Source organism: Larimichthys crocea, chromosome VI, assembly GCF_000972845.2.
Source record: "Larimichthys crocea isolate SSNF chromosome VI, L_crocea_2.0, whole genome shotgun sequence".
NCBI lineage: Eukaryota > Metazoa > Chordata > Actinopteri > Sciaenidae > Larimichthys > Larimichthys crocea.
The window spans coordinates 9,243,056-9,263,998 of record NC_040016.1 but is presented as its reverse complement, the minus strand read 5'-3'; the positions used below and the strand labels follow the sequence as shown (position 1 = coordinate 9,263,998).

General features: G+C 40.3%; 2 protein-coding genes across 2 annotated transcripts in view; both read left to right on the top strand.

Annotated features, from left to right (window-relative positions):
• The window catches only part of LOC104930488 (guanine nucleotide-binding protein G(i) subunit alpha-2), a 49,412-nt gene extending 44,465 nt beyond the window's left edge, over window positions 1-4,947 (top strand). Inside the window, exons 5-9 of the mRNA XM_010745291.3 lie at window positions 375-503; window positions 2,360-2,489; window positions 2,659-2,812; window positions 3,637-3,871; window positions 3,980-4,947. Of these exons, the coding sequence (XP_010743593.1) occupies window positions 375-503; window positions 2,360-2,489; window positions 2,659-2,812; window positions 3,637-3,827 (604 nt within the window). The 3' untranslated portion in view covers window positions 3,828-3,871; window positions 3,980-4,947. The remainder of the gene's footprint in view (window positions 1-374; window positions 504-2,359; window positions 2,490-2,658; window positions 2,813-3,636; window positions 3,872-3,979) is intronic.
• A 4,629-nt stretch (window positions 4,948-9,576) lies between these two features.
• LOC104930489 (PAK4-inhibitor inka2) lies at window positions 9,577-12,370 on the top strand. Its single transcript, XM_010745292.3, has 3 exons — window positions 9,577-9,740; window positions 9,858-9,892; window positions 11,262-12,370. The coding sequence occupies exons 2-3, from the start codon at window positions 9,875-9,877 to the stop codon at window positions 12,240-12,242; spliced, it is 999 nt and encodes a 332-aa protein (XP_010743594.3). The 5' UTR covers window positions 9,577-9,740; window positions 9,858-9,874; the 3' UTR covers window positions 12,243-12,370.
• Window positions 12,371-20,943: the final 8,573 nt, after the last annotated feature.

Below are 20,943 nucleotides of genomic sequence, written 5' to 3'. Positions count from 1 at the left end.
CTGAATTGCCGTCCTGACAACACAACATACCAAAACTATTCCTTACCATGCTTTTCCTATATCGCCGACCATAGGATGTTAAAGTTCTTTCAGAGGAAGGTTTGAGTATTCTTTGTAAAGACGTTCTGAAGGTATTAGAACTATTTGTTACATGTCACAAGTTTCTTTAATTTGTAACCGAGGCTGCTGTAACGCAACTTGCTGCCAGCATGAGGCCCCTTCTGTTCTTCTCATGTCTGTGTGGAGGAACAGACGAGACCCGAAACAACCTTCCCCCTTACACTTTATGTCTGCATTAAAGCTACACGCAGATCCTTCCTCTCTGTAAAGCGTTAATTTGACACTCATTGTTTGTGTTCTTGTCCTCCCATCAGCTACCTGAATGACCTGGAGAGGATAGCCAAGTCAGATTACATCCCCACACAGCAAGATGTGCTGAGGACCCGCGTGAAGACCACCGGCATCGTGGAAACGCATTTCACCTTCAAGGACCTCCACTTCAAGTAAGATCCCACTTTTTTTTTTACAAGTGCTGAAGGTCATTTTGTTAAAACACTCTTTACATCATTACAGGTGCCGTCACCACATCAGAATATAATGTGCAGCAGAGCACATGCACTGCCAACCGAGGCTGTATGCGACAGCAGAAGTGGGCCACCTCTGCTGCATTAACAGCAGCTATTTGATGAGACTTAAGAGGAGTGTTGCCTGACACATTTTGCATGGGAGGGTTTACACAATGAGTGTGTTTTATAAATGCACCAGAGAGTCATAAGCCAGTGAAACAAACAGTGAAAGCCATTCTGATCTTGATTTGACTTTTCTCAATGCATCACTGTGTTATTTGAAAATAACAGTCTGCGGTTTTTAACCTTTATGTAGAAGCAATCGAAGATTCCTTAAAAAATAAATGAACCGTTGCAGAGTAATTCACTTTTTTGTGTGTGCGCACCTATGAGTCATGCATTTATGTTTGTACTAAGAGTGATGTGTCATTGCCAGCTCACCGTTTTTTCCCCTCTCTTTGGAAAGTTCACAGAAAGGAAGTTTTTTTTCGATTTAATGTTTTTATTTATGTTGCTGTCTCATCACGGCAGCTCAGCTGAAGACGTGTTAAACAGCTCATCCCACTCGATACTGTTACAGCGGGGACTTGCTCACAAACAATATGCTTATGCGTGGGTTTTTAGCAGCTGCATCGTTATCACAACAGGATTCCGCATAATATTACTAATATGTATTAATGGAATGCATTGTTACTTATTTTAAATGCCAGTTTTCAGCCATATTTCTCAGAAACATTCTTGTTTCCACAATGTAAATGTCGTCGTGGTTATGTGTTCTGATGTTGAATGGTAAATTCCTCGCCATGTTAAGGAAATCCGAAGATTGTAGTCACACCAGAAACTACGTAGAAATGTGTTATACTTCATTAGAAACAAAACTTTCATATGTCAGCTGCTTTATTAAGGCAGTGGAAATGAAAGGAGTGTGTGTGTCTGCATCTTATTTTACATATTTCTGTTTTAATTTGATTATTTTTTGGCAGACATATATCGAATCCAGTTGTCATGTTTACTTACAGCACCTGTTCTGTGTCGCTGTGATGTATTTAACTTATGTAAGCAGTGCTGGAGACAAACGCGCCGTTAAGGTAAACAGTCTAAAAATGTGTCGCTGATATGGTGAGCGCTGTTTACTCACTTTTCTAAGTCAGACTTCTGTTCCAATGAGGCGAATTCTGCGAAAGGAAAAAACTGCTTAGCAGGATGTCATGACAAAAGTGTGTCACTCGAGGATGCTACAAATAGTAGCTGCCAGCTGAAAAGCTTCCTCTCAGTATCAGATCTGCTGCAGTCCATCCTCTCTCATCCATCTAGCCATCCTCCATCTTCATGAATGGCTCACGTGGGATCTTGTAAAAAACCTACTGCTGGCCAATGCCACAGTCTGTCTAAAGGCCAACTGTTTTTACAGCACCATTGTTTAATTCTTTGTGGTGGACTTGCTGAAGTACACTGTTGAGACAGTTTCAATCATAGAGCCTGTTGAGTGAGCAGGTTTTTTTATTTTTTTTTCCACCGGAGCAGACAATGCCTCAACCTGTCTTAAGGGCCGCCTGTTACCACAGCAACTGCACTGAAACTAAAATGCCAACAAATGCCAGGAAAATGACAAGGACTGTGCAAGCAGAACACCCTGCCCTGAAGAGAGGAAGAGACAGAGCTGTATTCTCCAGAGAGAGAGCACACACACATTTCTAGGGGCAGACCTTGAAGCTGTGAAAAAGTATTGTTTCTCCTGAGCCCGGTTTCATCATTTCAAAAATCAAGCATGTTTGCACTGTGTGTCTGTGCAGGATGTTTGATGTTGGAGGCCAGCGGTCAGAGAGGAAGAAGTGGATCCACTGCTTCGAGGGAGTCACGGCTATCATCTTCTGCGTGGCCATGAGCGCTTACGATCTGGTCCTGGCTGAGGATGAGGAGATGGTGAGTTTGAGTTCATACTTCTCTGCTTTGCTTCACAGTAGAGCCCATTCCCAGGGAGATTCAACCGGGGAGGGAGGTTGGAGTTTTCATACAACTCATTTCCTTTGTGTCCTAAGTCGTGCTCTCTAGTAATCTCTTTATCTCTACATTTGCTCTCCGTCCCACCCAGAACCGGATGCATGAGAGCATGAAGCTTTTTGACTCCATCTGCAACAACAAATGGTTCACAGAGACGTCCATCATCCTGTTCCTCAACAAGAAGGACCTGTTCGAGGAGAAGATCGCCCACAGCCCTCTGACCATCTGCTTCCCCGAGTACACTGGTACAGTCTGAACGCCTCGACACAGATCGACTCTCTTCACTTTATATGTTCCTTTTTTACAACCACTTTACTGATAATGGCAACAGTCAAATGGAACTGTTTTAAAACGAGTAAAACATCCTGTCCGTGGGGAGTAATACTTCCATAAAACGAGACAAAACCTGCCTTTTTTATGTATTACCTTTATTATGTTTAAGCCACAGAGATAAGCATCTGTTCCTCTGAAAAATGATTACCCAGCACTCTTTGAAAACCCCATAGGGTTGTTTAACAACATTTACTGCTGCTCTGAAAGTATTTTCAAAATCATTAAAGACTCGTCTAACCATCTGGATGAAGAATTATTGCTGCAACACATAAATCTTTAAACGCTATTTATTTATTTATTTATTTTCAATTGCAGGTAGCCAGAATGGTTATTTTCTCTTTTTGTACAAAAATATCAACTTAGTATTAAGTATAACTGATAATACAGTTGTTAAAATGTTCATTTAGATTGCATAAATTATGCAGAATTATGTAGCTACCACATTTGAATTAGGAAACCATTTGGATGAAATAATATTTGTTGATCTAGATGGCTCTAAGGGATTTTGGAGATCAGAAAAGAAGCAGTAAGTGTCGTTAAATGACTTGAAATGAACGTGACATTAAACACATTTGTTTATGTGGGTAGCTATTTTTCAGAGAAACAAGTTCCTCTTGATCTGTGTGACCCAAATGTAACCGTTGAAATCAGTCTATTCGGGCAAGAAACTGATTCACCTCGGCAAATTTTCTTCTACATGCTCTCCTAACTCTCCTTCACACACTCTGTCCCTCAGGCCCTAACAAGTACGAGGAGGCCCAGGCTTACATCCAGACCAAATTTGAGGATCTGAACAAGAAAAAGGACACCAAGGAAATCTACACCCACTTCACCTGCGCCACCGACACCAAGAACGTGCAGTTTGTGTTCGATGCCGTCACCGACGTCATCATCAAGAACAACCTGAAGGACTGTGGCCTCTTCTAAAAAAAATGAAAAAGGAAAAAAAAAACGTTTGAGGAAGAGTCAAGGTGAGATTAGAGAAAACAACTAAGAAAGTGAGTTAGTCACAAAATGAAGCCTGTTTTTAATTTGACTAATCTGTGTTTTGTGCTTTTGATTTTTTATTTTTTTTTTAGATTACTTGAACAGTTCCGGTGACCATAAAGATAGGGGAATATACACACATCATGAATGACTGCACTGGCCAACCACAATTTCTGCTTTGATCTGCTTTTTATAAAGACACCTAAGAGACTGAAAACCTGACGAGCCTTGTGGAATTTAAACGATTGCTGATACAGTCACTCGTATTGTTAACTCTTTGGGCTATGACCACAAAAAAAATCAACATTTCTTATTGTATTTTTGTTCTTTTTTTTCTTCTTCTTCTTCTTTATTTTCAATTACTAGAGGAGGCAAAGGAAAATGTTTTTATATAAATGCATTCATTTTACTTTTAGAGATTCTGATGTGCAAATTATTAAACTTTTAATCACATGAAGCTTATTTTTGAAGCGATGAAGCACAGGTATGGACATAAAATATGATCGATAAAGGAAACTGCTTTTTTTTTTCTTTCTTTTTTTTTAATAATGTTTACATAAGTTCATCATTCATAGCCAAACCGTATATTGTTCTGCATGACTCAACATGACAAATATTAGCTCTGTAATCTGCACAAATTATCTAACATTCCTATAAAAAGAAAATAAAAAATATTAAAACGTTGGAAAAGGAAAAAAAAAAAAAAAATAAAGCTTCACATGCAGGGGGAAATTATGGCAAAAATCTAACTGATATTTAAAGTATGTGTGTACCTAACATTCTCTCACTTTTTATAGTACCATTTCCATGTCTGTTGCAGTATGTTTGTGCCTTGACTTCTGTTTACAACCAATTCCTAGATATGCTTTCAGTACTGTTTGACCTACTGTGCGCCTATATTTTTCTTCCATTTTCTGCCTAGCACCTATGAATATATAGTGATTATTAATGAGAGACGAAAATCTAATTCAGAAAAAAAAAGGTTAGTGTTTTTGGTAAATATTAAAATGCTTTAAAAGTCCTATATGATTTAATTTAAATAAAAGTAGAGATCACCTGACTCTTGCACATTTGTTTTTTTCCTCTGCATTTTGTTCCTTTTTTATGTTTTGCTGCGTCATTGTTGGAAGTGTTTGTGGTGGACTTCCTGAATCACAGCTGCACACGTTGATACTGTTATTAGACTGCTAACAGTGAAGTATATTGTACAAGGGCTTTGTCCTTTTCTGCATGTCATCCCCCTCTCTCTCTCTTCCCTGTCGCCCTTCAGTTGTGTCTGTTAAATAAAGCTCAAAAGGGCCCAAGAATTATAGATACCATTAATGTAACTATGTGCACATTCTAACAGTGGACACATGGAGGCTGAAGCAGACAAGGAAGGAACAAACTACTGCAAGGATTTGTTGTTGCTATAATGAAACAAACAGGGCGTCAGTTGCACATAGATTGGAGTGACTAAGGCAAGCTCAGTGTAAAATGAATCACTTCTGTTTTCCCAATAAAGCAACCGATGCTCTGTGTCAGCCAGCAGCTGATAAGGTAACATAATCCTGAAACTGCATTCGAACCAAGTTTGTTTATGTTCACGAGACAGTGTAACTTCAGCAGAACACGAGCCACAATGGGAAATAAGGGATGGCAGTAAATGTAGGAGAGTTGTAGCGCAATAATGGAATAGTCAGTGAGTCAGTCAGTGAAATAACCCAGTAATGTTGCTGAGCTCATATGAGGCATCAAAGGCTACTGGTCATACCAGACTAAGTGATGCTTTGGCAGCAAAAACCTCAGACTGTGGTCAACTTTTGTATATTAATCTGGTGCATACATATTTGGTATAATTATTCAGTTTCATGCAGCCATCACATACTGTACTACACTGTAAGTCAACCAAACCTCCACTTCCTACTGGAGCCGTGTCTTTAAACGAGCTGATGGCCCCATCTGGTGGACACTTGAAATACATGGTACCAATTTACCGACTTCACTTGGTCAGTCTCATTTAGCTCAGTCTTCTGTGTTCAATATTTCATTTATAATAAAAAAAACATTGAGTATGATTAATAAGTAATAAGTATCACCTCATTAGTAATTCACTTGAAACATAATAAGGAAGTAATAAGAGATGTAGTCACACTGATTTTCCAGACACAGAACTGAATTTTATATTTCCTTTACCTGCAGTTGTTTATCTCTGAGCTGGATTTTGTTGAATATAAGATTAGTGTCAATAAGTCTGACAGAAACGTTGCTGTCAGTGGCGTCTGTTCCCACCTCAGTAGTGTCAGACGCCTCCAGGCTATAACATGAAGGGAGAACATGATACACAATGGACAGTATATTATTGAGACTTGTCTTTTCATTATTAATCACAATATCTATCTGAGGACAAGAGTGAACACCGAGACTCACTCCAAGATTTTAAGTATTTACAAAGATGCCGTTTTAATATGACTCAACCTGTCATGTCTTGAGTCAGGAGCATGTAAGAGGCTGTTAATGATGAAATCCATATCACACAGCATAGAGTAATTCATGACTCAGAATATGTAATATTCCCACTGAGACAGATTGCCGACAAGTGACGGCAAACTACACAGGATTTCAAAGACATATGTCAGAGAATCTTACAGCCTTACAAGGACATTACAAAGTAAATGATCAGCTAAAAATATAATTCAGTTTAATTCAAAATCACCAATAGAAAATCAGGTGACATGTTATATTACTGGCCATCTGGAATAGTTGCTTTCACTGTGGTGGTCTATGTCCACAGTTACCATTATTATCATTATTATTCATTTAGATTTTCTTCCTCTGATTATTGAATTAAACGAGGAAATGTGATTTTGTTGCCTGTTTCTCAGCTGGGCATTGAATATACCTGAGAGGGCATTGTTGAGCTACCATCATGGTTAAGACACAAACCATATATTCTGAATAGAAGCAAATATGCCCAACAAAAAATACACATATACACAAAAAAAGGTTGAGATGTAGGTAGGGGGACAAGACGCCAACTCAGAGGGGACTGGATAAACAAATGTAGGCGTGTAATGATGAAGTTCTTCTTAAACATATACGCGCAAATATTGTGATAGAAAACAATGAGATTAGAGCTAAAGGAACATAGATGAATAATGTTGGAGCTTTATCTTCACAGAACAATATACTTGACAAAAGCTTAAATGTTATGTCAACAATAACCCCATAAAGAATTTATACCTTTGTTTATAGTGTTAGAAAGTAGTGCTTTTGCAGTTAATTAACATGAGTTTTGTGTATTAAATATAAAATCATGAGGAGCTTCTGTATGGGGTAAAACCTTACAAGCTGACAACTGACATCACTGGTGCTTTTTCAGTTAAATCAACATAACTGGTTTGAATCTGGAATCTTCCAGTGTACTTGCGAGTGTGAGCTGGGTTACTCCTTGGCTTACAGGCAGGCATAAACACACTGGTTAAAGGAGTATGCCGGTGACAATTAAAGGCAATGATCAATAGTGATTATACATAAAAGCAAAATATACAGTGTATATATAAAGAATAATAAATAAAAATGGGAAATTAGAAAGATAGCCCATAAAAAAAATAAAAACTAGCAGCAGATCAAGCTGATACAAACACAATGAGCATGCAGGAAAAAGATTTTTAAACCAGCAGAACTTTCTCTAGAGGGCACTGCAGGTCTACATCAGAAAGACTCTACCAGTCCAGCTCTTTCAACCAGTAACTCAGAGGCACATCTCAGTGTTTGTGTATCCACGAGAAAAAAAGAAAATGTTCTCTTAGGTTCTGTACAATTTGGTAACGCTTTCAGAGTGAAGGGACACAAAGGATTCACTGCACGCTGACAGGTTTGACGTGAAGGAGACACTTTATGTAGAAATGCAGCAATAAATACATTTCAAACTACAAGCCAACAGCTACAATACATATCTGAAATTGTTAAATTATTTGTGCTTTACCATGCCTGAGAATGTTGGACCTTTGGTTGTCTACTGGGATCTGAAAGGCTGAACAAAATACAAAGACTAGATAAAACTAGACTTAGTGATGTAGGACTGTGTTTTGTGCTTCAGACTTGGTTTTCTACTTTATATTTAAGACTGTAACATCAAAAGCTGATGACAAACCATCAGCATGATTATAAAAATCAAGTGTTATGAAGAAGCAAATTATTCATCAGTGACCTTAATGGCTATGGGCTGTGTTCAAGGACCACCTCACATAATAAGTATATCCATTAGGCACTCAGAGGAGCAGAATTAAAGGTCAGCCTGTGTTGAAAATTGAAATAATCACATTTCCATTAGCAGCCCTGAGTAATTACTTAATGCATAGTGTGGAGTGTATGTACTGGTGGACGTGAGTGGAGGGCACCATCCTAAAAGGTTTTTTTTTGGGAAACATAATGTTGGTATAAGTGAAAGTCTGGAGCTCTCTGGAACCTGCACTCTGTCTAATGTTGCTCTGTACTGTAGCATGTTGAAGCTTTATGTGGAAAATGTGTGCAAAGACATGAGCAGGGAAAAGTATTTTTTTTCCGTAGAGAGTCAAATAAGAGTGTAGAGGAGAATAAAAACATTTATAGATGTTCCTATTGTAGGACTGGAAGATTTAAATGTGATCAAATTGATTAAACTTAAATCATGATGCCAAAGATTGTATTGTGCCTGACTTACCGTGTGTGTTAAGTTCAAGCTGTTAAGCAGGTTAGAACATGTCACAAGTACCTTTATGGTAATGCTAGACTTGCTGTGGAGACAAATCTGCACTTGAACAGCAGGGCCATCAGATCTGGATTTACCCACCAACAGTAATGAACAGATGCATTCCTCCTAAGCCCATCAGATTTGCATAAACATCCATTCAGTCAATGGTGTGAATGGAAGGTCGAGTGCTAAATGACCGTCAGGGCTACAGGCTCAATGCACAATTTAGGTTGCAGATTATTTACATTTACATTTAGGTATTTTGTTTACACTCTGATTCAGTGATTCACAGCAGGACAAACCACTAGACTGCAGCTAAATGGCAACACAATGTGACTTGTAAAATAAAAAAAAGAATGAAACAAATCATTCAGTCAAATGACAGAAAATTGATTCATTATGTTAAAAAATAAAAATAAAAATAAGTCTTGACTGAGTCCAGCCCTTCAAATGTGAAAATGTGATTTCTATTCTAGTTTTTTATGATAATAAACTGAATGCATTTTGGGCTGTTGATCAAAGCAGTTTGAAGAGGTCGCCTTGGGGTTTGGAAAACTGTACTTTTGATAGCAATCAGCTGATTTGCCATGAGTCTAGATAATAATGCAATTAATTTAATCATGGACACAGGACAAGAAACCTACTGCATGATCTCAATGATCTTTACCCAGTTAAAGATCCTTAAAATCATGCAATACGTTTATTTAATCTGATTCAACTACTAATGCAATAATGTGAAGTCAAAGTGAGTGAGTGAATTTCTAATATCAGCTGAGTGAAGCTGAGAATTAACTGATAATCTGATAAATTCCACAGTACATTTCATCCTATGGTGTTTTATTTGTATTATTTTTGCAGTTGTGTTTAGCTGCACACAGAGGTGCATTCACAAATGAGTGCCTGTGGGCTTCCTGCGCTCTGATTGGCTCCTTCAGACACGAGTGTGTGTAACTGGCTGCAGAGCGCGGAGCTGTAAAAAGGAGGCGAGCAGCGCTGAGCGCTTCACTCGGCACATCTGCCTCTGTTCAAGCGGACTGGATCCATACCGGTGACACTGTAGCACCGAACTGAACTGAACCGGGACATTTTAACTCTTAATGAGACACTTTATTGATTTTGGACACATTACCACATTACAAGTGAGTATTTCTTCTTGTTTTTTACTTTTAAACCATGTTGTTGATTTCTTTTATTTTATTTTATTTCTCTGTGTGTGAGATCTTGTTTTAAAAGTGATCCATCGTTTTTTCTTGCAGGATCTTGAGTTTTGCAGATGAGAGGAAAAGACATGGTGAGTTTATCATCTATTTTATATTTACTATAGCAATTAGAAATAAAAAAATTAAAGATATGTTTAGTATATATATATTTGGTCCTTTAACATATGGAGAAAACATCTGCAGATGTGATGCCCGGATGGCTCCACAGTGTGAATTCAGTTTGTAGTCAGTAAATAATGATTGTTTTCCCAGCATATGGAGATGGTTAATAGTTGAACAGGCATTCAGTGGTTTTCATGAGTAGGAAAGCAGCATAGTCTCATTTTATGATCACATGTTCTATTGCACAATATTAAATATTACATTAGATTTTTCTGGTTTTTGTTGCTCCATGACTGTGTGCCTCAGGGATACTTTCTCAAGTTCTTGTAACATCTCGCAGAGTTCTGGTGAAAACCAAAGGTTGCAGTAGGTCTTGCAGCAGGGTCAGATGCTTTAATGGACTGAGTTGACAGAGAGATGAGACACAGGATGTATATGTGGCCATAGAGGTCATTTTTTTATGGCAGTGTCACACTTAACTGGAGGTCCCAGCTCTAAAAATAAGATTTACATGAAACAGAGCCACATACATTACATGGGTCATAAACCCATACATATTCTTGGCTCAAATGTATTTACAAAGAATCATCTTTGTTTCTTTGCTTTACGTCTACTCTTAAACTTCCTCACACACACACACACACACACACACACACACACACAGTCACATGATCTCTTATGCCCTGTTTGAGTTTGAGAGTGAGCCACCGCTGCTCACTGGCTGATTCTAACCAATCAGCAGAGTGAGTCAGAGAGGAAACACAAGTATTATATTCCTTAGAATTTCATAGGCAGGCATGCGGCACCCTTAAAGAGGCAGCACCCCTGTGGTTAAATCAAGATCCAAAAGGAGCCCAAGTCAGTGCTTGATACTCTGCAGATGTTTTTACTTCTTTTGCTTCTGGAGTAGTCTCAGTATGTAGAGGAATAGTTGAGGTTAGACATCAGTGCAGCTCTCTGTAATAACATCAGACTGGGTTTTCGGTTGAATCACGGCTGAGTCAATAAAAATAGGGCGTTCACTTGTTGTCGGCGTGGTTGGGTAAATTAACGGACAGTTTTGCTTTGTTTTGAAGGAGTGCGTCTTTTGATTATCAGGCCGGCTGGCCTTCAAAATGACAATAAGGGGAAAGGTGCTCTTTCATAGGTTGAGGCGTACTGTGTGCAAGCCTGAGCGTGCCCATGAAGCAGTTCCTGTGATACATTTACTCTACTCTTGTTATTATTAGAGCCACTCTGCTGCAGTAGTTCCTCTGAAAGACTTTGACATTTCCAGATATGCCTTTGCTGACTCTCTGATTTGCTGACAACATTTGTCTTTCTCGTTTGTCCCCTCAGCTCTGCCTACGTGACTCAAGCGATTGCTTGCGGGAGCAGATGCAGTATATGATGAGGTCACTGCAAGACCTAAAACAACTGAGAAAAACCTGCCCTGCAGCCAGACGCCCCCTCGCTCCCATCAGTACCCAACTCCCAGCTTTAGTGCGGCACTCCGCGGTGGCACGTGCTTGTCAGCAGCGAGCATTGCAAAGAGAACAACGCACACGGCTGCGGATGTCCGATGCCAGCACGGCCAGCACCTACGACTCCGCCTGCTGCCTGGCGAGTCCTCTGGAGGAGGATGAGGACGATGACAGCCGGCTGAGCCTCAGGTTGGGCCTAGGCTCTCCCAGCAGTCAGAAAAGTTTGGAGTTTGATTCAGGCTACTCTGAAGCATCGTGGCAAGATGAAGGGGTGGTTCTCAGGAGGACGAGGAACGTGCGGGTGTCCTCGTCAGCCTGCCTCCGCACAAACAGAGCCCCAAGTGGACGTATTCGACCCAAATCCACATCTGACGCCTGTCTGGAGAGGTGGACATCGTTTGCGGTCAACGACCCAGAGGACTGGACAAACTCTTTACTGACCAGAGGACGCAACCGCCAGCCTCTGGTTCTCGGTGATAACAGCTTTGCAGACCTCATACAGAACTGGATGGACTTGCCAGATTGTCCTGAGCCCGCTGAGCTGAAACCAAATTCAAGACAGAGAATGGGAAGAGGTTTCTTTGTCAACATGAGGAGGAAATTGGCTGGGTTTTCTAAGAGCGTAGAGGACAGAGTGAGAATGAGATCCACAGACTCCGCTCGTGTTAACAGAGCGACAAATGCTCCAAAACGTCTGTCCTGTCCAGTTGTGGCATCACAAGCCAAAGCCCCTTTTTTCCACCAGTCTCACACAGGCATTAATGAACTTGACACAGATTTTTATCACTTTGCGGCCCTCATGAAATCAGGCAGCCGGCAGCCAATAATCTGCAAAGATATCATTGGCTACATCTGACTTTTCATGCAAACCCATGTACAGACTGGACAATCAAAGTCACTTTATTTTTATATGACTGTTTTTTTTTTCACTTTTTATATGCTGTGACTAAGCTAAAGGAAATAAAGATGTTCTCATAATTTAAACTCTACACGCTCTTGTTTATATTAATCAGGTCTTGTGATGTGATATGTTGATATAACTTCCCAGAACACATTTTTTATCTGAATGAAGCTTCTGCCACAGTCATCTGAGTTTCATTACAGCTCATTACGCTGTGACTCCTCGCTGCCGGATTAGTTAGAAGAGGCTTGTACTGTCTCTGCAGTAAAGTAAATGAATGTCGGTTCATTTGTTTTCATTAGAAAATTTAATACTCTGGGCGTGTTTGAAGAGGTTTGTAGCTGCATTGGTTTAGTGTAATTGATATATAATAAAAAAAGATAAATTGAAAACATGATAATATCTCAGATTCACAGACTTGTAGCCGTTCCAGGACTAATAAGAGACATTTGAGTTTGCACTCACTAGATACCAAGAAGCTCAATGTTCTCGGTAAAATAAAGTTCTGTTCTTACGCAACAAAAAGTTGAATCCTTCAGAGAGGCTTTAAACAGGGCGTCAAGGCTATTTACAGTCCAGAAGCAGAGGCTGTATCAACACAGAGTGCGGCATGCCCGATGAGGTAATTCCCCCATGTGTCCATGCAGAAAGAGGTTAAAGGAGGCAAAGGAGGCAGCTGGTTGCAGATGGAGTAGAAGTTTGCTCTCCCGTTTGCTTTATGAAGCGTAGCGTCTCACTAACAGCCCACTGCCTCATTTAACCAGGTCTCTGCTCTCAGTGCGTTCCAGCCTCACAGGTGGTACCAACTCATCCGCACACATCGGTTGATAGCACTATTAGTTCTGAGGAAAAAACACTGGTAGAGGAGTGACATATGCGCAGAGATAAGCTAATGATCACTTCACCTTTGCCTTTACATATTCGCTTTGTTCATCAATTCAGAGGAGCAATAACACCAGACATTGCAAAGATAAAGATTTTTCCCATGCTCCCCGCTGCAGCCCGCCTCACCAATCATGTCTGATATCAAGGGCATGGGAGGTTCCAGAAGAGAGATGATTCTCACTCTGGGTGTCGTTTGTCTCGGCCTATTTATCTGGGTCTTCTGGTGGAATGTCCCTACGGCACTTGATGAACTTCTACCAGGACAGTGAAAGCTTGTTAAAGGGTGCGACCAGCCGTGATTTAAAAATGGAACATCTTCGCTAAGAGAACTTGAAACAAATATTCTGAGCCATTTCTGGAGGGTTTTTTTTCTGGCTCTACTGCTGATTTTCCGTTTTAGTGCGCATCATGCTTCCCAGTGGTCTGCAGCTGGATAAGTGCATCAATACATCACCTTCCCCAGCTGAGTGAGAGTCATTCAGGGAAAGGGGATGAGAGGAGAAGAGGAAGCAATGGATCCAACCCCATTACTCAAACTCATCTCAGCAGCTCATTCTGCCTAGAACATAGTCCGCTGTGTATGCCTGTGAGCAGCAGCGTAAAGTATGCAGGGCAGCAGATGTAAAGCATCATTTATAGTCGACTAAACCTTATATAGCTGTAACAGACAAAAGCTTTACAAGACACATCAACCTGAAGTCAGGTTTTTCATTCAGATATACTCTTGTTATATCGCCAATCATTGTGTTGATTGAGTCAAAAATTAAATGATTGGGTCAGTGATGCAGACACTCAGATTAAAAGTGCAAGTTGTGTCACTGATGTGCACACGCAGCTTGTTGAACCTTAAAGCCTTTAGACATCGGCTGCAGAAGAACATGTCAGATTCAACTCCAGTGAGCCAAAACACATTAAAATGAGTTAAGTAGATCTACGTCAACTAAGGTTATAGTGTGGATCTATAACCACATTTTGGCATCTTAATGACACCGGCTGAAGAATGTATTACTCTTGCTGGACATGAAGTCGATTGCACCTCCAAACAGGATAATCTGCTGTGCCATAAAGCATTAAAAAGACAGGAAAGTTTCCATCCTGAATCACTGAGCAACACAAAAAGACTTGTTGCACTTGCACTTGTTGAACTGTCAGTTTCAAGCACTTTATGTTATTGCTCTCTTGCGGCCGTGGTGGTGGCAGCTTACAGCTGCTCAGTTTGTCAAACCGGTCATTATATAGCCTCTATGTCTGACCATGTGCTCTGTATCTTATTATTTCCACTATGCATGCCACTGTACGCTATTTTAAATAGTATCCGGGCTGCTGCTTCATTGCTGATCTCAGCACAATTTCATTCTGTAGTCTGTCCACCAATACGGGACACTTTTTAAAAAGACCTAGCTTTCAAACTATAAAGGATTAATGATGGCTGCCACCCACAGTCTGCTTATAACGAGTGAGACACGTGAGCACTGGTTGGCATAAACAGTGCTCAAAGACTTTGGCACCCAAGGTGATCTCGAGCAGATCTGTTGAAGCATTGCATACGTATAGGGTGGTCCAGTCTACACAACAAATCTGCTGTTAATGAATTAGTAAATAGAAGGAAGAAGGAGAGATGGGTCATGTGTTTAAGTTTGGCAAACTCCTCATCTTTAGTGTTTCTTGTGTGATGACAGAAACAAGCTCTAATTAGAGCCACATTTAGGATTATTGCACTGCGGACGTTACATTTATCTCACTTGACAGTTTCAGATGTCTAAGTGAGCTTTAAATCTTCTTGCTTGAACTGCAGAATGTAATGAGTGCAGATGTTTGTGCCACTGAGTACAGTTATTCTAATGCACTTATCAATGGCGGGCTGTTGAGGTGTCACACCATCAGTTCTCTGCTCCAGGAGGACTCGTGTGAATAAATACGGGGGGACAAGGAAAGGGACAAAGTGCTCGGGTGAAATGTGTAAACAGAGCTTCAGTCTAGAGGTTAGTGAGCTCAACCTCTCTCCAGGAAAACAAGAAGAAGTGGATGAAAAGTGGCGTGAAGCAGGTGAATCACACTCAGCTCAAATAAAATTGCTTAGCTTCCTGGTGGCACGTAGAGTGAATGGATGTGTCTATACTTGTTCTAGATGTGTCAGACAGAAGTAATAATTTATTTTGAAATTCCTGTGGTTTTCCTCTTCTACTGGTTACGTAGATCTGCCGCTGATTCCACACATTATGAAACTGGAAAGTCACTGGGAAGCTAGACGTTAATGTCATCGGGCCATTTCGCTGGAAGTAACGTGCGCTGATGTGACGCTTCCAGAAGAACAAAAGAGAAAGGAAACTGGAGTCGGTGGTGGGAAAACCATGACAAACTTAATGAGATACCAACTGACAGACAACACAATGAATATAAATGATTCAAGTTATGGATTAATTCCAGTGGATTGTGTCACGTTGCAGAGTTTCATATTGTGTGTCTTTCAGGTCGTAGAGGGGTTGAATTGTGTAATGATTCTTTATCAAACGAAACATCTATAAAGCTGTGCACGGTCTTAAAATAGTTACAGGGTTTGGCTTCCATATCTGTAACACAAATGGACAAGAATTAGAAGTCTGTCTGCTGCACAGACAGAAAAATGCTCCATCAAAGATAGAGAGAATCAACTTATCACTTTGTGTTGCCTTTGCCGAGGAGTCTCACGACCGCTCACCCACAAAGGCTGTTCCTATTAACCTATCAGCTATGGCAGAGAGTGAGACAGGAAGTGAAATGCGGGGGGTGTTCAGCCTGCAGTCTGGCAGAGAATTCATGTGATAAATGTTCCGTTTTGTTTTCTTTCCTTCCTTCTTTAAAACTCCCCCATTAAAACCTGGCCAGAATTAAAAAATAATTTCCGGAGTCATTAATTCACATCTACTCCAATTTTAAATTCTTATCTATCTTAATAACAACAATAACAACAATGGACCCTTAAAGTAGAATTACCCCCATTAAAGTTAAAGAAAGTATTGAATTTGTCATCAGACATTTAGTTATTCTTGATAATTATTTCAAAAATAATTTCTGAGGCCTCTTCCTGTTTGCATATGTATATATATAGAGATTATATGTATAGAAAAGTCATAACACTCTCCTCATTGTGACCGGATACAATGTGGAAAAAGAGGAATCACAGAATCATCACACGAGCTTTATTTATAAACCCCACAGCTGCTTTCTTCTTCTGCTTACTATGAAGGTTCATGGGAATCATAACAGACGAGATGACACGGGCGAAATATCCCAGAGGACTTTGCTTTGGTTCTCATGGCCAAACAGGGCCTCTTAGGTCAGACCCTGCTTCCTCTGTTCAGTACAACACACGGCTTTACAAGCAAACCCACAATCCCATAGTATAAATAAAACGGCCTTGTTAAAGGGTTAAAATAACAGACAGTTGTGTGGTAATGTCATTAATTGCATCACAGTATCATTATAGGTTTCATCTTTTGAACATGAGAAAAAACAACAAACCCATGCAGAAAACATCATATTCGCTTTCTGCAAAGTCAGCATAGCTTCAGCATTGATTTGGTTTTCTTCAGTGCAGAAAATCAACCATTATAATAATCATAATAATATTACTTTTTGCTATGACCCACTGTGTGCAATCCATATATATTCAATTCACCATATGCACGACGGGCAAAGCTTTTTCCTGCAATTAAGCTATTTCTCCATTTCTGTAATAATAGACAGAGTCATTCTGTCCTGTCTTGCAGGTTTTTTTAAGCTCGAATAATCACCATCTCTGGAATGTATTGCTATTCTTTTCCATCTATTATGACTGTGAATTCGCTGTACCCGCATGTGAGTCTGGACCTGCCTGAGCCTGCGTTGTGTCATGTCCCAGTTTTCACCCACAATTTGGCTCAGTCAGTGATACGACCGCCGTGCCTCTGCAGAGCCTCCAGCCAACAGGTTCAGGCTGCAGAGCCTGCAGCCTGCTGCCAACGTGACGTCTCCTCATTCTGCCTTGGAAAAAACGGCACAGTAAAGAGAACGGAAAAAACATTAGCTTCTCTGGAGGCAATTAATGGTTTTTCTACTTCTTGCAGAGCCTCATGTTTCAGCACTCCCATAAAGCAGCAGTTTCCCCCTTTGTCTTAAAAAAGATAAAAGAGCCCACAAGGTCCATTTGGAGAAAGCCAATTGTTTGAGACAATGGCACAGAGATATTTTTGTTTTTTATGAAGATTAAACTTTGTCATGCAGCTTTCTTTGCAGAGCTAAAACTGGAAAGGTTTTAAAATGGTTAGCCTAAATACCGCAAAGAAGACTTTCCAAACAAAACCTGTGCCAAAGCCACATATGGTGACAAACTTTATACATAACTTTAAGCTTTTTCTGCTGGTGAATGCAAGTGTAAAAGTGTCTTTCAGTCCATTCACAACCACACGACCCAATGTGTGTTTATGGTCTCACAGACAAGGCATCAACTCCAGCAGCCTGGCTAAGTCAAACACACACTTTCATTGCCAAACACAAATATTCACACTCTCGTGCACACAAACATTGTCACATAGTTTACCTTGATATAATAGACACAGAGGGTTACAGTCAATAAACCAGAATCTCCTCTGAAGAACTCGCCTGAACCCTGAAGAGGATGCTCGAAATCAAAATGCTCATGAGAACACACAAAAACTCCCGCTGTCTTCTGATTTAGGACATAATGGGGCCTTTTAACCCAGAGTAGCCAACATGTGACTGCCTTTGTGCTTTAAATGGCTGGTAAAAAGTTGCCCATATTTGCTCCATCACTTTTGGCTGAAATTGGCTCACATGACTGACATCCAAAGCACGGGTAAGTAATCTAACATCTGTCTTGTCCGAATATCGCAGACACACAGGAAGCATCATAGACTTCAGCAATGTGGGAGAGCGGGCTTGCCTGGCTCATGGTCAGATGAACTCAAGGTGTAGAGCGATAAGAAGAGGTAGAGAGAAGACACATAAATCCACACACTATGGGAGGGAAGGGAAGAAGCAGAAGCTGATGAGGAATAAAAGAGGAGAGGAGAGATTTGTTAAGCTGGCTGCAATGAAAAAACTTTGGGATGTGGAGAAAAGTGTCCGTGTGGGAAAGCCAGAAGTCAGAGCGTAATGCTCGTGAGCTGCTCTGTTGGATAATTGGTGATTCTGGTGAGCAGGAAACCGAGGTCAGAAGACTGACCTTGATAAGTTGTCTTTCCTGTGGTGCTCCACAGCATGATCGTGCCACTAACTGTCTTTCTGCAGCTCCAGACAGAGAACCTCGCTAGAAGCCTGCACAATAGTGTCCTTCTTCAGTCTAAGATGGGCCACACTGAGGAGACGGACAGAAAGCAGACATTGTGTGGTCTCAAAGATCTCTCAGTTTCCCACTTCCTCCAACTCCTTTTTACTCATTCTTTTCTTATATGACATTTTCACTTCCTGCTGACCCTCACCCCACATCTCATCCTCTCTGTTATACAACGTCCTTTCAATTCACTGCAATAAAAACGAACAAACTATTTGCATTTTAATTTTGTCCCATCAGAATAGACCCCTGCAGGCATTTGTTGGTGAAGATGTTCTGTTTGTTTGTGTAGACTTTGCTTACAGCGCTGTCGTTCCGATCCTGTTGGTCATGGCTGGCTCGCGTTCCCACTGTGTCTGGCTATGGATAATTTGTTATGATGGCTGAACTTGTTTAGTGACCTCTTGTCCTGATATATGCCAGAGCAGGCTGAGTGTAAATAGAAATGTTGAGAAAAACGTCCATGGAGGCCATGCAGTCACACACAAATTATAATCATAATGATACCCCACGGATTGTTTGTTTACATTCTCAGAGATTTATTTCTCAGATGCTGAACAAAAGAGAAATTGCAGCGCGGGTCCAAGTATTAACCCTACTGTTGGCCATCTTAGTCCAGTTTAACCAAAATGGTTTCAGTGTAGAGATCTCCAGATGTGCATTAAGCTTCACCAATTTCTTTGAAACTGCTCCTCTGTTGTATGGAAAACCTTTAATAAGTGCTTTCATTCTTCAAGAAGTTCTCATGTGACACAAGTTGAGAAAAGTTTTAAAAGCTACATAACCCACATTCAGTGCGTCATAGGATCAGCTGGGTCGATGTATGAGGGCATGTCATCTTGTGGTTAAATTGAGGGTCAGAGGATCATGTGAGAGACCAGATGCCTTAATCCTTAACCAAACTCACTGACAAAGTAGGGTGAATGGCATAATTCCTTACATATTTCACACAGTGAAAGTCTTCCCACATAACCAAATGTATTGTGTGACTTTGGGCTATAGCATACAAATAAAATTTGATTTTGATTTGATTTGACTTAGCATAAAGACTGAAAAGAGGGAAACAGCTCTGTCAAAAGATACATCCACCAACTCGCAGCTCTAAAGCTTACTAATGTTATGCCTTGTTTGTTTAATCCACTCAAAAACTGAACAACACATTGTGATTTTATGGGATTGTTTAGCTGTTTCCTGTGTTTATGCTAAGCTAAGCATCAGGCAGTAGCTTCGTATATACAGTAAAGTGAAAGTTTTCAAATAAGCTCACTAATAAGTTTATTTCCTGAATTAATTTAAGCAGAGTTAACAGGAAACTCTTTGCCTTGCCTTTTAAAATTCATTGTTTTGGATGGAAACTCTTTGCCTTGCCTTTTAAAATTCATTGTTTTGGATGTTTATTTTAATTTAATAATGCCATTTTGTATATAAGAGAGAGTATAAGAGTATATATCAGTTAAATAACATTAACTGATGTGTATGTGAAGAACTGTCATCAGTTTCTAAATCTCTGTGTGTTACAGACATAAAAGCTCCTGGCTGGCAGAGAGGCACGTCCTCATTGTGGCCCCTGTGTCAACACACAGCCCAGTGGAGGTGGGCTACTGCAGACACCAGATGGCCGTCTGCAGCACCTGGACTACTGTTGATGTTAAACAAAGCTGTCAGTTTTAATGCAGAGCGTCTGACTGAGTGACTGCCTCAGCACCACTGATGTAGTCAAATATTAAACTCAGAGTTGTCAAACTAGCCACGGTGCCCCCCACCCCCACCCCCGCTTCAACCCCTTTCACCTCTTACTACCTCTCAGCTGACAGACACCGTACACACTGAGCACATTGTTCTGTTCCTATAGTTTTTCATTTAAATTGATTCCATACTGATCGCTGCGAGCTCCTCGTTTCCCATTAAGAAAAAGCATGACTGCAGTGAGCTGCTGAACCCTCCACCACCTTTTTTTAAAATCACTTGATTGGTTGAAAATTTTGCATCATTGTTATTGCATTCAATATACAACTAGAAAATTCCTGCAGAAATTTTGAGAGTGACGATTGGGCTGTTGCCGGGGGTCTTAGCATGTTAGCATTAGCATGTTAGCAATTAGCATGTATTTAATTCTTAGTGGCCGACGCGCTAGCCATAGACATATATACATAGACGCCGCATTGAGCGCTGAATCGTACGGCGACGTCGCCGCCATATTGGAAATGGCAGGTCTGCCCATAAACTAATACAAGGAAATGGACTGACCTTGATAAAGCGCCTTTCTACAAAGTTCTTTAAGTTAATGTCTCTTATACACCCATTCACACACACACTAATATATCTGGGAAACAAACAGGCACCAAAAAACAATGTATGTAACTTTTAAAGTGATGATTATAAATGTTTACTCCTTATGGAGGTATTCCAGTCTGGATTTAAAACACTACATAGCACAGAGTCAGCTCTATTAAGAGTTTT